Source organism: Bacillus rossius, chromosome 1 (assembly GCF_032445375.1).
Source record: "Bacillus rossius redtenbacheri isolate Brsri chromosome 1, Brsri_v3, whole genome shotgun sequence".
NCBI classification, from domain to species: domain Eukaryota; kingdom Metazoa; phylum Arthropoda; class Insecta; order Phasmatodea; family Bacillidae; genus Bacillus; species Bacillus rossius.
In genome coordinates this window covers 254,851,111-254,869,207 of record NC_086330.1, presented here as the reverse complement: position 1 = coordinate 254,869,207, position 18,097 = coordinate 254,851,111, and the positions used below count along the sequence as shown (strand labels likewise).

Genomic DNA, 18,097 nt, shown 5'->3' with positions numbered 1-18,097 from the left:
TTTTTATTTTTAGTTACATATTTTGGTAATATTATAATACAAACAACATTAACTATTACTTTCTGCCATAGTATTGGCCAACCTCTGTGGCGTAGTAGGAAGTGCGCTGCGTTGCCTTTAGGAGCGACAGGTTCCACATCATAGTCCTGAGAAGTTCGGACGTATGTCGTGGCAATCATGCATTAACGTTTGTAAATTATAAAGTAAATTGAAAAATAAATAACAAAAAATTATGTGATAATATGGGAGAGATTAATAATTTTAATTATGTAGTTTTCCAAATAATGAACATTAACCAAATAAGTTATTTTGTTGCTTCAAACAAACCAGTTATATAAAGTAGAAAAATTATAAAATGCATAATCAATTGAGTTGTTTCAAAACATACATTTGTATGAAAATAAAAAAATGGGGAAGTTAAATAAATTACTTGTCAAAAGGTTTGTGAGTGTAGAGTGTGAGTCGGAGAGTTGGTCAGCGAGTCTACAGAACAGCTACTGTGCGAGAAGACCGGCCGTGAACCAGACAAGTGGCCGTGAGCTAGTCGCACGAGTGGTTGCGCTTGCGGCGCCGATGGAGTTGAACCTCTATGTACATCGTGTAGTGTCGAGTGGAAACCATTGTTTATTAACCATTCGAACTATTTCAGGTTGTAAATATGCATACTTACGGGATTAGTTTAGTTGGTGAATAAATAATAAATTATAAGTTTTCTGAAAATATCGTCTTATAATTAAAACATCCATGGCACATTAACCGACTCCCTCGGTTTTCTTCTCCCATAGCTTTGCAAGAGTGTTTATCGACTACACGAGATTTATAATAGTTACATTGAAGAAACATTTCCTCACTAAAACTAGCTCAATTGGTGATAAAATAAGATAAATTACGTAAATAAGTTAAGTGACAATACAAGAGACGCACTATATAACTTAAAAAAATTAAAAGTTGTAAAATTTACCGGCACCGAGTGGCACCTAAAGTAGTAATAAATTTTCAAACGAACAACAAACATGTTTGTAACAAGCTATCAAACTAGCTTCAAGTGGCTATAATGCTACAATGCCTCTGTGATTGGATGATATAAATTCTTTACTTAAACGTAAATATCCTCCTAAGATGAAACACAGTTATCATAACATAACTACACGAATCGTAACATGTTGTTAGCTTGCACTGACATAATATATAGATACTAGGCCTAAATATTAATGAAAAAAAAGTTATTGAAGCACATTGCACAGTGAGTTTAGTTTTTAACGTGAAAAATTAAAAGCATTATTTTGCGTACCAAGTCGTAATTTTCGTCATAGGGTCTAGTTAAATAAATAAATAAAAAATACTGGATGTCTTTACAAACGATAATTTCATTCACCTGTGTTTTCACAAGAACTGTTTAGAAAATAATATTACTTAAAGATATTTTTTACAATACTGGGACCGTAATGAATGAAATATGTTTAGGATAGGACACTAAATTATATTTCAAAAGACCGTGTCTTGATATCACCCACATAGGCGAATGTTAAAGTACTTACAACAATACGATTGAGTTAACGTGTCACGTTAAAATTAAATGTTAAAATGAAGTAGTAAATAAAATATTAATTAGGTATTTTTGGGAAGGATTTTCGTCTCTTAAAATTCTGAAAGTAAATACCAGCGATAAATCCACTCTAAGTAAGAGAAAAATTTCTTCATTACTGAAAAACCATTTGTATGTTAAACGTTTGAAATTCCAAGGGAAAGGCTGACCATTCAAGGTTCGCTCACACAAATATAATCAGTGCGCTACGAGTGTTGAGCGCAAATGCAGAGCTTTTCGAAGAAAAAAAAACATAGCTATAAATTTTGCTAAAAATCACGGAATCCCACAGGAGCTGGTTGTAAAATAATGCAGATAAATAGTTCTTAAAGGCATTATGTTATAGAATAAGGTGCAAATTAATTAATGATTAAATTTAAATAAATTTATGTCTAAACTTTTTATATCCTTTAAAGAAAGGTAACTAAATGAGAACCGAGCACAATAAACATTATCACTGGAAAACCCGTGAGGTCACGGCTGCAACCTATCAGCATTGACGCGGGATGTGATCTCGTTCTTCTTGCCCTGTGGGTGAAGTGTTTGGAAACCAAATTACACTTTAATTAATTTTATAAAAATACCCAAAAAGGAATTCAATTATAATTTTCTTTCTCATGGCACTTGGATTGATTTTTCACAGCACATCAGGCTGAAGGTTCTAATAGGTACACGATTTCATACAAATATGGTCAGTCGATTAAATTAATTTAAGTTATTAGTACATTTGATAAACTGTCAATATTAAAATTATGGTTTTTTCATGAGTTGATATTTTTTTGCAAATATTTCATATTTTTAATTATAGACCGTAAGTAAAGTATTAATGTTTATCAATTTGTATACATAAAAATGGAATTTAGTATAAAAGCGATTTGAAATTTAAAAAAGAAATTAATACGGATCTGTTTACTAAAATTAGTTAAAAAAACATTTTGGTAAAAATAGGAAAATTATTTGAACCCATGATATAAATAAAATTGCTAGAATTTCTATAAAAATAAAAATAATTGTTATAGTTATTTTGTACAGCATTGTTTGCAAGTAAAGGAATTAGAAATTTAGGGTCTAAATAAAAAAAATATATTCACTTTACACTAAATAAAAACCATTTAGCAAGTTGAAATACGCATGAATGTGAAATTACCTTGATATCGATTGGCCACAATAGTAAAACAACACGAATAGTTTTACTTCGGAAAATATGTCAAAAACGCCATGGTTAAGTCTTTTATCGTGACGGCGCAAAACTGTGAACAGTAAACTGGACACGAACAATCCGCACAATTCTAGGCATGTTAATTGGTTGCAATCAGAAATTTTTATTTATGATGCTCAGAAAAGTTTAACACAGAAAAGCCTAACCAAACAACACTTTGAATTTTTTTTTGCGTAACTTACGTGAAATAAAACATAAGCGTACTACAAAAGCTAATACTGATTTACATTTAACCTGAACTAAATATTTCAATAGACCAAATATATTTCACTTAAACATGAAAATCTTTCTCATGACTGAATAATCTGAGGTGATCTATGGAAATCAATGACTTGAGTTTGCGGGATTCACTGCGTAATAAAAATACCATTATGATAGCACTAATCCCGTAAGAGTAGTTTCAAGTGCTTTGCATTCAGATTTGTTGGGTTTTAACGAGTTATTTAAAGACTTCAAGTGTATTCGACAGACTGTCGAAGGATGAAATATGTTGTTAGAACGAAGAGTGGGCTGTAACTTTTGTTTGAATCTCAATAATAATTAAATAAGTCTGTTCGAAAATACCATATCTCAATCCAATTAAATTTCTCAGGAGATAAAATAAAGGCCATTCCTCCGGAAATCTTGCATTTGCAAATTAATTGTGATCTGGTTGCTGCACACAGGAGTGATAAAGAAGGGATACCAAAATGGTATTTACACAAAATCAAACAAAAAAATGATTCGGCATCACTAGAGTACATTCATGCAATAAAGGGAGTTGGTGGGGGAAAATTTTTGACAAATAGCTTTTTCCAACATACCGATTTAACAAGTGTAACTATCTGCGCCCTGATTAAATGAAATCTTGCGAGGACATGAGAACGGCCGAAGAGGAACGTACGGAGCGCTGTGTGATGACCCTGTCGTTGCTCGGCGCAGACAATAGAGACCACCCCGACTGCACTTCCAGCACGAACTGCTCAATTGCGAGCCGCCGCCTAGCGCTTGTCGCTCGGGTTCGTGGCACAAGTGCTGGAGATACCCTCTGTGCGAGAGCCTGGCGTCAATGACATCTTCCACCGCTCTCTACTCACGCGCAATTGACTTTAGTTCCGCCTGTCTGACCTTTCTCCACGCCTGATCATGAGTTTACCTTGCGATATGGTTGGTTGTACAAGCGTAGAACTGTGTCAGTGTACCCAGAAGACTGGTGCTATTACTGTAGCTTGGTTGAAGACACTTACCTGCAAATTTCGAATCATGAAGAATTATGCTTGTATTAGAGAAGCAATAAAGCCCATTGAAATGAAAATTTACTCTGCTTGAATTTTTTTTTTTGACCATGTCGCCATAGCAAAATAAAATAGTGTGTAATACGCGATGTTTTGCTCTGTACGTGTTCAAACTGAATGAGGACCCATTCACCACACACACCAGTGGCGCCTGATAGGCCATACCTGTTCGGGCCTATCGGAAGGGAATCACAACAGTGCAATGAACGTCACGCGAATAAATTATTTGACTAACCAATCACGTTCGGCACGTTTGTGACGTCAGCATAACCAGTAGCGGCCCTGGAATCCGCGGGTTCCCTTGACTGGGCTTTTAACTTTTCCGGAGGCTCTCGCCTGGAAAACTTTAAAAACCAACTCTTTGAAACAACATTTCAAGCCAACCTGGAATTTAAATTTCGACAATGGTTTTGCTAGTTTATTCTAAGAATGTTGATATTCTTTCTTTATATATTATCTTCGGGTCAGTTTTATAAATGCTTACGATCGAATTCCGGTGGAATCGCGTGATTACAAGTGGCAATGCAATATTTGAAATTTTTTGAAATACGAAATGATGAATCGAAATTTGTATCAACCAGCATTTTAATTTTCCTTCTCCCATTAATGTCCATGTTTTAAAATGAACACTAGATAAACAAGTAAAATAAAAATGAGACATCGGCGCGGGGCCCTGTACTGAGCAATTGCCCGGCTTGCCCGGCCCTGGAGCCGGCCTGAGCATAACAGCCCTCCCATTCTGACAACTATTTCCAGCTGGTCGCGAGCACGGTGTTTATGAAACGAGCGTCAACAATTTGTTTTTGAATGATGGTTGGAATGCTTCATTGACAAAACCACTACATGGCTTTTGTTTGTTGTTTGCAATGTTCGAAGTATGTTCGTGTACAGTGATTTATCCACATTAATGTTAAATCTAGGTTAAATATATTTCTCTCAAACCTATCCATTATATAACACGTTTTAACATTGCTGTCTTTCGTGCGTACACAATTGTGTAAACAGGTTACTTCAAGTTTATTTTGGATTTCTTGCGTTTAAAAATCACAATGTTCACATTAATGGTATATTTAAATGTCGCACCGCGTCCTTGGTGCTATTATGATTCCAGCTAAATATATTGTTGGTCGTGCACACCACATTAGTATTTATAACTTAAAAAAAAACCTAAAACTGTCATAGGAACTGCCGACAGAAGTGAAAACTTAAAACTTTGGCATAACTGTGTTCTATTTTTGAATTTTTAAATTAATTATAGTCCGAATAGAATTCAATACATGCTTTACATAAGATATGACTCATAACTGACTTATGACTGACTCATAATTTCGTACTTATTTACATAAGATACTGACGTAACATTAATGAAATAATGATGTTGTTAGTATGACATCATTATGATCTCCCTTAAGTGGATTTTACATACCGATGACATAGTAATGATCCTCAATTTTATAGATTAAACCTGGTGTCTAATAATAATAATAGTAATAATATTTTTAAATGCCCAGCGATTCATATTCGAATCCAACTCGGATACATATTAAAATTTATGTTTTAAATAAAATTATAACAATAAATAATCAAATAAAAAGTCAGTGGTAAGTCAGTCAGTGGTATGTCAAAATTACGTAAAAATTCATTACGAATTACCAGTGATGTCAGACCCAGGTCATGTGTTCACTGGGCAATGCACAGTATACACAAATTAAACTTTTCACGTGGTTAATTTAACTTCACTTGCTGCTACTACAGAATTTCGGTGAAGCGAACCCATACGTTTTGCCCATCCCAAAAATCGCTCAACGCGGCTAAAGAAGTTTTCACTTCAAAAATTTATTTCTAATATTGATTTTATTGTTGCTTTAAACTTTATGGTATTTCACTCCCCCCCCCCCCCCCCTGTAAAAAGACGGCAGGATGCCTATAATAGAATGTCCCAGTTTCAATATTACAGTTTATTTTCACTATTTATAGCAAATTATTCATCAAATAGAAGGCAAAATAACCTAGTTTTTGTACAAATGTTCAATATGTGCACCTTTAGTTACACGGCACTCATAAAACCTCTAGTCCAATTATTTCCACATTTTGGTTAACAAGTCCGGAGTGATGGAAGCAATAAATAGCCTTTTCATTTGTGTATCTCAACTCTGGCAAATCATTAGGTAGCGGCGGAACGTATTCACGGTCTTTTATAAAGCCACGAAGGAAAATATTTCATGGCTTTTATGTCAGGTGAACGTGTAGGCCAGCGAAAAAAAGCTCTGTCGTCTCGTCTATTACGACAAATATAACGGTCAGGGATTTCGACGTTCAACCACTCTCGTTCAAAGAAATTCAAATGGGGAGGGGCTTCATCCTGTTGACAAATAAAGTTTACAAGTTCTCCCATACTAATTGGGGAAACAGCCATTCTTTCAACATATGTGGCGCTGCAAGCGAGAAAACAACAAAATAGTATTCGCACTTATGTAAAACTGAGTTACTCTTTAATTGTGACCTTGAACCAAAACTCTACAACACTTACAGTTGCTACTATTAAAATTTATAACTGGGTCATTCTTTTATGGACAAACTGTATAATGAGCCAAGGATATATAAAACCCAATTACCTCACTTTGCATGTGGTTGTCTTTTAGCACAGTCAAAGAGGCTGCGATCAGAGAGCGCATACCCACATGAACCAAGGGTTGGAACGACTTGGAGAGAGAGGTGTTGGGCAAGGGCCGGTGCAAGGTAAATTGGCGCCCTAGGCGAAAAACCTTAATGCCGCCCCCCCCCCCCCTTCCCCGGCCGGATACCCCAAAAACAAATTTTCCTCAAAATACATCACGTCAACAATCAAATGTAAGCAGGCTTGTGTTTTTTTTTTACTTTTTTACTTATTACAAATCATAAACAGGTCACCGTGGACTTTAAATAATTAGGTACTTATATCAATATTAGCTTCAGTATCCGGCGTTGGAGCTTTTTTGTCTGCGAGTTAAAGCAAACTGGATAGCGCTATATGACAGTGTGTTGGACATAGAGAAATGTCACACAATTACTGTTTGTATGTTTATGACCTATGATTTTTTGTTTACCCATGGCGATCGGTTATTTATTATTTATTATTAATTATAAATTATTAGGACCATTAATCAAAATAAAAACTATCCTATCTCTCAAGTTGGAAAAAATAAACATAAATGCCAATTTTCATCGAAATCGGTTGACTTGGTGAACAGTTCACTGGAAACAAACATCAGGACACTGGATTTATATATATTAAGATATAAACATTCCAAACTGTTTCAAAAATCAATTTTCATCTAGTTTCAATAATCGTTAAGCATATTATATCAGCTGTTATGTGTCGTGCTGCGCCGCCCCCAGCTACTTGGCGCCCTATAGGCCAGTAAAATTAGACTAAAAAAAGACAGTGCTGACGAATAATTAGAGGAAAGCTGGAAACTGTTTTAATGTATTCAGCATGCCCCTAGTATGATCACATTAGGTTTGCCCCAATTTCCGAGTGAAGCTTCATCCGCCATTTTGAAAAACTGAATATTTTTGTTTGTTTCGGAGGTTTTTCTCAAATTTCTCCAAAACGAAGCGATCAATCAATTAGTATGTAAAGATGTTTAAACAAAAAAAATGGGGTACATCATTTATAGGAAATTTATCTCAATATTTAGCAAAACCTAATTATTTTAATAAATTTTTACATTAACAGGTAAATGCGATTTTACATTTTGAGGTGTGAATGATTTTGGTTTTTTCCCACTTATAGATTATTCAGTAAAATGCTTGCATTTATTCATCGTAAATATGTAGTTTAAAATCAAATGTATGAAACATTTGATTTTATTAGATATTTATTAAGTTATGAATATGGAAACAATTTACATGTACAAGTAAGAGGTATTAATTACAAACAGTACTCTGGAAAAGTGGATCTCTTCAATGCCTGCTGCTATTGAGATTTTAGACCAAATTGAAACATTCTGTGGAGTGTCATTTGCGACAACTGAGCAGCATGTTGATGCCAGGGCATCACGTTTATTAAGAGACGACATTGATGTACATAAATTGCTGGACTGGTTTACCTCTCATAATCCATTCCCAGTTAAGGAAGAAGTAATGTCCATAAGTACTGGACTGACAGGAGAAGAGAAGATTAACTGCCACCTAGCTTATGAAGCCGGAAATTCCAGCATTTCGAGGATGAGTGGCAGTAATTTTGGTATTGTCAAGTTTCAGCGAAAACAAAGAGTGATGCCCCTACGATGTGTTAATTCTGCTGTAAAAATTCACAAGGAAGAAGTTACAGTCAACCCTGATACGATTTTCCGCAGAATTTCATTTCATAAAAAAATCAAATGAACAGCTGAAACAATACTTTCAATTTGAGCTGGCTCCGTATCCGTTGTCCTTATTTGACGAAGTTGGTATGCGTAAAACACGCAAACCAGGATTCTACGACCTGTTTACTCCTGAAAATTATTCAATTTATATGAGTAACTTTGCTTACGTCATAGATGGAGACTACCTCTTACACCGTGTGTTGTGGCAGGCTCGAGAACCCTTTTCGTCAATATTAAATAAATATGTCGAGTATGTTAAACATTACTTTGGACAAGGTACAACCATTGTTTTCGATGGATATCCAGATGAAACAAGTGCGAAGGGTATAAAATCTGCGGAACAACTTCGAAGAGGCAATAAGCTGACAGAAGCAAATGTTATGTTTGATGAGGCAATGTCGGTGACAATGCCACAAGAATTATTTCTATCAAATGAACATAACAAGAACCGTCTTATCTCCATGTTGACTGAGAAATTGAAATCTGAGCAGTTTGTTGTAAAGCAGGCGAAGGAGGATGCTGACACTCTAATTGTGACCAGTGCAATTGTCATCGCCCAGCATGCTGATTGTGTGGTTATTGTGGGGGAAGCCACTGACCTGTTGGTGATTTTGACTGCATTAGCTCCAGACTCCCCCAACATATATTTATTGAAGCCAGGAAAGGGTCAACATAGCAATGCACTTTACAGTCCACGCAATTTCAATTCATCCGAACCTGCTAAGGATAATATCCTATTCCTTCATGCATTCAGTGGTTGTGACACTACATCAGCTATTTTCAGAAAAGGAAAACTGAAATTTCTTAAGTTGCTGGAGAAAGAGAGTCAGTTGCAAGAAGCTGTAAGGATGTTTAACAAAGCCGAAACTACTGCAGATGAGGTTGATGTGGCAGGACTGAAATTCATTGCGGCAATATACTCTGGACGTAGTGATATACCACTAGATGAAATACGCTACGAGATGTTTTAGAAATCGTTACAAAGAAATGAATTTAACCTCGCTTCTTTGCCTCTAACTCCAGCAGCTGCTCGCCAGCATTCCTTGAGAACATATTTGCAAGTGAAAATGTGGAGCAACAACCACACCGATCCACTGCTATGGGGCTGGAAGACATCCAAACATGGTCTAGTCTCTGTTACAACAAATAGAGATGCAGCACCCGAAGAGCTCCTCAAAACTGTGTCTTGCAGGTGTGCCATAGGCTGTAATGGAGTCTGCTCTTGCCGAAAAAAATTTGAAATGTACAACGATCTGCAAGAATTGCAAAGGCCTATCGTGCGCCAATTCCCCAGTAGACGACATTGCTCAACCAAACTTCGTCTGCAACGAAGAGCATATAGACCTCCAAGAAGACAAGTGTTTATCAGACTATGAGAATGAGATCTTAGAGCAGCCACCTGAATTACCTTGTTCTAAAAGAAAGAAAACATAAGTGTGTGTATTATGTACTGTTTTGTTTGTAAAATTTTTTTGTTATAACTGTACAATATGAATGATAATGAAATGTCTCTTGATTATCATAGATGCACTGCTGAATGATTTGATTTAAGATGAGAAGGGAGATTGGTAAATCTACAGAGTTAGAGGCACCATGTACGAATACCTGTCTGATGTGATATTATTTTGAAAATATGTAAACATATCATTTGTGTTTTGTTTAAATCACATGTGTGGTTATGTAAGTAATAATATGTCATATATTATCAGTGTCGAGATAACTGGCCAGTCTTTAAATCATTATCATATGTGTTTATTTTATTCTCTGTGTTATAAATATTTTATTTAGAATCGTTATTATTTAAAGAGAAACTATTTAATTCTCCACGAATGCACAGTGCTAATTGATATTAACAAGTTTCTGATAATGTTGTCATGAGACTGATAAAGCCATAGTACATTATATTGAATATATTTTATAGAACCAGTTTCTAGCTTTTTGTTTTATTATAATGTTATATTTGATAATCACTATGTTGTATTTATTTATAAAGTTACTGGTAAAACATTTTAATGCTGTTATTAATCCCTGTGTTTCTATATTTTCGGTAGTATGTATGTTACGAGTATCCAATAAATCCATCACATATGATAATTTTTAAGTGCTAAAACTTTCAATGGATTATATGTATCGTCTGTAAACGAATGAGTATGTAAATTATTCCTTCAATTTTAGTAACGATAAAACTTTTTCGATTGTCAAAATTATTTCGGATTAGGAAACATTTATTTTATTTTTTACCTTTGTCGGCACCCAGCCTTCCGTTGATTTTGATTACCTTATTTTCAGTGATTAATGTATATTTATTAAGTCACAAAACCATTTCTTATTCTCAATACAACAGATGAAGTAAAAGAAAGGTTTATATCACTTAAGTGGTTTAGCATGTGTGATCATTTTTAAAGTGTTTTTAATCCTATGTTGTATAAAGTTTGCGTTTCCTACCAAATCAAATTAGATGATAAATGTTATGTTTGACCAAATAAATATCTGCTTATCAAAAATAATCTACTCGAAAAGAAAGATTTCTCACAACATAACATTTTTGCAATGGTGGCTCAAATTATTAATTTATATATACAAATGTATGTTTACTAAATAAAACTCAGTGTTCGTAAAAAGCATAATAAAATGTTCTTAAACTTTTATTTCATTACTTTTTTCGGTTAGGATGGGCTATTTCGGATATATTACTAGTAATAAAACTAAAAAATTAAATATTTAGAAAATACATTTTAAAAGGTGGTTTTCAAAAAGTGTTAATTAAGTTAAAAAATAACCCATTTCAATGTATTTTGTACTCTTTCGAATCGTAATTTAATAAGCTACATTTATCTTCGGAACAATTTTTTTGATTGGAAAATTCGTTTTCGGATAATTTGAGAAAAATCAGGAAAAAATGACCAAATCTACAGTTTTTTCAAAATGGCGGCCAACGCTCCACTCGTAAATCGGGGCAAACTTAGGATACTCTTACTACGAATGAACTTCGTCGATTAAAACAGATTCCAGCTTTCCTCTAATTATTCGTCACCAAAACCTTTATTTTACTGGCCTATAGGCGGTTGCCTAGTTGTTGGGTCCAGGCTTACACCGGGTAAGTGACGAAGGTATTACATACGCGTGGAGTAAACGTAATTAGAAAACTAGCGGTGGCATGCACAATCAGAGTGAGGCCCAACTCTCAGTGGACTGCGTGTATACGACAGTACATGTGAATGTTCTGTGTAGACAGGCTAATCAACCAATTTACTTGCTGAGCCAACTTACCTGCACTCAGCCATACCAAAACAGTGCATGAGTGTATTGTATTGATTTAGAATCATTACAGAAATCTTTTCGGATATTATTTTTTGATGATTTCAGGACAATTTTTGATGTATGTATAATTTAATTACATTACATTTTTTTTATTTCAATAGTAGTTTCATGCATGCTAGTAGAGTGTTTAAATTATGTTTTTTTTTTTCCTCTAAGCTAGTGTCACATTTTATGAACGTACCTTTGAAAGCGAAATTGAACTTTTTTTAGATTCGGAATAAATTCGTAAGAAGAAAAAAAAATATTTTATTGTGAATGAAATGTTTTCTTGGAGGATTATGAAAAAAATTAAACGTTAAAATATGGTACCTCATTGCGTAAAGCATAAAAATTCAACGTAAAGAGACTTGATACTCAATAGAAACTAAATAATCATAGCTTTAATATCACCACTAATTATAATTTTATTTGACGACATAAACTTATTAATATTATTTACAACCAAAGATGAAAAAAATTTGTTAATATTAAAAGCTTCGGAAATTGTTTTCTCTCAAGCGGAACACAGGGATTTCAGTGTTCTGTGTAGGCGCGCTCGTTAAACACAATACTTTCTGTGCACATCACACAATTTAAAGTTTTATATGAGTTTTCGATAAAAAAAAATGTGTCCCAGTGACAAGGGACTGTTTCTAGCACTTTATGAGCTATACATAATTTTATACTACAGCAAATTATTTGTATAAACTGTGGTTTTACATCATGTTTTTAATTCCATAAAATCTCTTGCTGAAAACCAAACAATTGTTTCAACCTAAAATAACTATTTGCAGTATTATAATACAATAATAATATAATTTTAAAATCACAATTACGGAGTTGCACACTTAAAGGGGAGCAGAGATAATGGAATTAAATTGTTTGAAAAAGAAATGGCGTCGCAGAAAAAACGATTTAGGTTAAATAAAATATTCTCGTTAAAAATGCAAAAATAGTGAATAAAATACTAAACTCTGTATAATCGCAAAAATATAATGGAAATAAATTCCTAACTACGGCCTTGCTCTAGTAAATGATTCCATGCATTATGTTATGGATATTCAAAGGCGGGTAAATGGTATGGTCATGAAGAAACGCGATTTGGTTTGAGTACAGAACCGAACGAGGAAACTACATTTATTTATTTTATTTTTCCATTAGCTACCTACATTGTAAATAATGTTTGTACTTACCCAATTTCCAACGGTATCACTTGTAAAACTACAAGGCAGAGCTTTGAAAAATTGCGAATGGTACATAGCTCTGACTTGCATTTTAAGAGTGATATCGTTGGCCCCCAGGTTTTTTACGGACTACCCTTGTAAAATTACATAAAAAAATTTACAGTGTAGGCCTACTTACTTTTAACTTTATTAAATGCTAATATTTGACCACGGTTATTATTTTGGAGCCAAGTTTTCGACTGGTAGTTAGTGTTTTTTTTGTCGATCCGGATTAGATTCCCAGCGGAGTGAAATCCGGGTATTTTGCACGCGGAACAATTGCCGGACGTTGCCTTGAGTCGAAGAGTTGTCTCTGGACACTCCTATTTCTCGCATAGATGAATTTCGTCTCCGCTCCATTAGGTTTACTTCAACCATCGTCTCTAATGATGTCGATGTCAACGGCACGTTGAACACTATTCATTCATAAATATTTCATTCATTCATCAAAAATTCATACTTCATAAAAGTATTTAACATAAATTAACTCCCCAATAAATCACTCATCATAAATTCATTCAAAAATCATTCATTCACACATTAACTCCTGCTCCTTGTGCATGATTCAGCCACGCTCAATGGAGCGTGCAAAGGAAAGTTAAATTGATGTTTCACTTCGCAGGCAGTTATATTACACCGCAAGCTTGCGACTTGGCAATACACAAGCCCACCCCGGCAAAATAAATTTAATTGTATCTCTGAGGGGAAGTAGAAGAAAACTTGAAAAAATTTAAAAGTTTAAAAAAAAGACGTGTAAATGGCAGCAAAGTGAGCGTAAAAGGGAAAATTATTGAAGTAGAAACCACATACGAATGAGCTGTAATGACTTACAAGACTGACGACATAAAATAGCTAATGTTTTATATTCGAAAATGTTTTTAGGCTAACTAAAACCAGCATGTTTACGACCCATATAATTTATTTTTGTTGCCCCTCCGGCTCAATAAATGCTTTGTCTTCAAAGTATAAGTTTACGACAGTGAGAAAGTGCGGAGCCCAAGGCGGCGTGACGTGCCTACCACGCACTTCAGCCACGACAAGAACAAGGGAAACCATAACTCCGACCATGCTTCCCCCAGTTCATCACGTGTTACCTACCATTTTTTTTTTTAATTCACATAATTTTTTTCTTCATTCAGAAGCTTTCTAAATTAAAGTTTCCTTAAAATTGTATGTAAAATCTAAACATTATGAAGTCTTAAATCAAGAATACGTTTAGTTATTTTACGATAAAAAGCATGTTAGGGTCTACTCTGTTCTCCAAATTTGGTTTTTGGATACAGCATTAAGTGATTACCTGGTTGTAATTTGCACATACAGTGAACCCCCAGAAGGCAATACTGGATTGATTACAACCTCGTTTATTGAATGCCAAAAAAAAAAAAAGCAATAAATCATCACACATAAACTAAATGTCTGGAAGTACGTTTGAAATAAATGTATACTCAACTGTTTATTGACTGCCTAGCGTTTGGGATATAGCGCATTTTCTTAACTAAATGTTACCGCCCTCTTTTGAAACAGCCTAATTTTCCAACGGACATCTGAGTAATTAGTATTGGGGCGATTAGTAACATCTTTAGGACGCTCGCTATTGTTCTTGTAGGCATGAGCTGGAGTCTGAAATAAAGGATGACATACCCACTCTCGGAACTGCGCGGGAGTCGCTCCAAGTCCTGTCTCTTGCGAGGCTTGCCTCCGTCTGCGCGGCGCGATCGACGCTCTTGTGAACCAGGCGCGATGTTTAAACACTCGCGAGTTCCGCATTCAGCGGAAGGTTCGTATCAGACTCGCGTGCTTTTCGGTCCGATTGTAATTAGAAACAACGACGTATCGCGATTGTTTGAGAAACATCGTATAGTTCCTTGTGGCTGGAAGCAGTGAGTTCGAACTGACGCAGATATTTCCACGTGAATCACGGACGTTATCGTAACCGCAGTTGGTCCAGTCAAGAGTAAAACAAGCTTCTATCGCCGAGCAGAACCAACAGTACCAGGCGTGGACTAAGTGACAGACAGCCTTCACTGAGTCACTGCCACGCTGGCGCGAACCTGGGCCAGGAACAAAGAGGCGGCCTTGCGCCTCGCAGCTAGGTGGTTCGAGTTCGACACCCGGAGGACTAGCTCCTCTTCGGCAAGCGAGAGCCAAAACAGGCGTTGGTATCGTCGTAAGAAAGCACTCCATATCAACTAAGTTTTGACTGAGGGACACGCCACTCGCTGCGAAGTACACAGTGACCTACCCCATGTAGCAACCTGATTGTGTTCAAACCCGCACCATGACTCAGTTTATGAGTATCGAGCGCATTGTAATATTAGAGGGCATGGACAGCCGTAAATGACCATGTGCAAACGCACTAACAATAAATGACTCCGTGCAAAAGACAGTGAGCACTAACGATAATGGCCTCCTTGCATAAGTATGTAATAATCACGACAATGGCCACCGTGCGTAAGTATGTGAGCATTAACGACAATGTCCACCATGCATAAGACAGTGAGCACTAACTATAAAGCCCTTCGTGCACAAGACAGAGAGCACTAACGAAAATGGCCTCCATGCATAAGAGTGTGCACTAACGATAATGGCCTCCATGTATAAAAAAGAGCACTAAAAATAATGGCCTTCGTGCATAAGACAGTGAGCACTAAAGAAAATGTCTTCGTATATAAGACAATCAGCACTAACGATAATGGCCTTCGTGCATAAGACAGTGAGCACTAAAGAAAATGTCTTCGTATATAAGACAATAAGCACTAACGATAATGGCCTCTGTGCATAAGTAAGGTTGCAATAAGATTAATTTAAAGAGTCGTGAACATATCTCCCCGGACTACAATAGGTTATCTTGGCTAAAACTATATAATAGACGACAGTTCCATTCCGTTCTACTGCTTAAGAAAACATTAATGACACAGGCCTCATCCTATCTTGCTGACAAGTTTCAGTTTCTCGGTTCACGTCATGGTATAGGCACACGTACTCAGAGTAATTGTTTTTTGGCTCATCCCCCAACATACGACAGCTGTATACTCAAAATATTTCTCTGTGACTACTGCTCCTGCCTGGAATGAACTACCTGAGTCAATCAGACTTCAAAATTCCCTTTCTGTGTTTAAGAAAACTTTATTCAGGCACTTGCTTAACTCCGATGATCAGGTTTATCTGTGCTAGCAGATATGTGTGATTGAATATGTGTAAATTTACGTGTATATGTATGATTTATTGTAAGAAAATGTATTAATATATATTTAAATTGTTATGTCTTTGTTAGTGTTTTACATAAATGTTTAGATTATTAAATATCTTTAAATCTTTATAACTTTAGCATTAGATATATTTTTAAAACAATCCTTTTTATAATATACATTTAATAAATTATACTTTAGGTAGTTCATGTGTATCTTATGTATCTAATTTTTTGTTATTTTTATATTTGTACTGATATGTTGATTCAGTTTTTATTTAAATGTATTTGTGAAAATGTTTGGTATTTTTAATGCTATAGTATTTATCAGGTTTATTTTACATGTACCTAGTCAAAAAATGTATGTAGTTAAGTGTAAGACAAGGCAGTACACCTTAACTTCGCCACTTAAAATAAGGCAAAAATAAATAAAATTAATTGCCTCCATTAGTAAAATAGAGAGCACAAACGATAATAGCCTTCGTACATAAAAAAGAGAGCAATAACGATAATTTCCTCTGTGCATAAGACAAAGAGCACTAAGAACAATGGTCTCCGTGTATAAGACAGTAAGCACTAACTATAATGGTCAGTGTGTATATGACAGTATGCACTTACGATAATGGCCACCGTTCATAAGATAGTGAGCAATATATATAATGGTCTGTGTGCATTAACAGTGTGCACAAATGATAATGGTTTACGTGCATTAACAGTGTGCACAGGTCTTCGAGCATGAGACGGACAGCACTAACGATAATGACCTTCGCGCAAAAGACAGTACTAAAGAGAATGCCCACCATGCATAAGTCAGTGAGCACTAACAATAATGGCCCATATGCATAAAATGTGTGCACTAACGATATTGGCCTTTGTGCTTAAGACAGAGAGCACTAACGATAATGTCCTGCATAATACACGAGCACTAACGATAAATACCTTCCTGTGTACGTCAGAGTGCACTAACCATAATGACCTCCGTGCATAAGACAGTGACCACTACCGATAATGACCTTCGTGCATAAGACAGAGAGCACTAACGATAAATACCTTCGTGAGTAGTATAGGAATGGGCATCCGGGGACAGGGTGCAGGGTGTGGAGCCTGAGCCGGTGTCCGCCATATTGGATTGTAACGTCACGGCGGCCATCTTGGAGGAGTGTAACGGGACATAGCGTAACGGGACAAGTTTGACCTTGACCTTTGACCCTCAAAATTCGCCAAAATTGGGCAAAAATTGCCCAAAATTCCTCAAAATTCGTCAAAATTTACATTTCTGTGAAAACAATTCCGCCAAAAATTCTCAAAAAATTCCACAATCCAAAAATTAGAATTTTGAAAAATCCTCAAAAGTCGTTTTGCCCTAGAAAGAACCCAAATTCCTAAAAGAGGCTTAAGCATCCTTGTCTACAGCCTCCGATAAGCCTCTGACGTCATCTAGGATTATGACCGCCATCTTGGATGGTTGTGACCTTGACCTTTGACCTTGACCTTGACCCCGGCAACCATTTTTGATCCGCCATCTTGGATCCGCCATTTTGGATGACGTAATTGTGTTCTCGAAAATTCCGGCATTGTGTTTTCCGCCATATTGGATGATGACGTCACCGTTGCAATTTTCGTTACGGCCGCCATCTTTAACTTTTTTATTTATTATCCGATTTTAATGAAATTTTTTTTAAATTTATTAAAAAATCCATTTAATAAAATTTTAATAAATTATTTATAAAAAATTGTACTTTTACGACACGGAGTTCGGAGTCCTCGGTTCGAACCCGGTGAGGGCAAAAAAAAAATTAAAAATGGCGACCGATACTTCCCCCGCGGTGGGTGCTGGCAGACTGACCCCCACCACTTTTTTCAAAGCATATATAACATCATCTAGTATGACGTCATGACCGCCATCTTGTCTTTGATGCTGGAAGCCATCATCAATGTATCGTCGGCGAGAATACGCTGA

General features: G+C 35.7%; 1 protein-coding gene across 8 annotated transcripts in view; it reads right to left on the bottom strand.

The window, feature by feature from the left end:
- Positions 1-18,097, bottom strand: part of LOC134527484 (beta-1,4-glucuronyltransferase 1) — a 365,036-nt gene that overhangs the window by 35,930 nt on the left and 311,009 nt on the right. Inside the window, exon 1 of one of the 8 annotated variants that reach the window (XM_063360192.1) lies at positions 14,596-14,858. The exons of 5 other annotated variants lie outside the window; for them this stretch is intronic. In XM_063360192.1, the coding sequence (XP_063216262.1) occupies positions 14,596-14,717 (122 nt within the window). In that variant the 5' untranslated portion in view covers positions 14,718-14,858. Of the gene's footprint in view, positions 1-14,591; positions 14,859-18,097 lie in introns of those variants that run through there. 2 more of the 8 variants (XM_063360197.1, XM_063360194.1) reach the window with 2 other exon arrangements.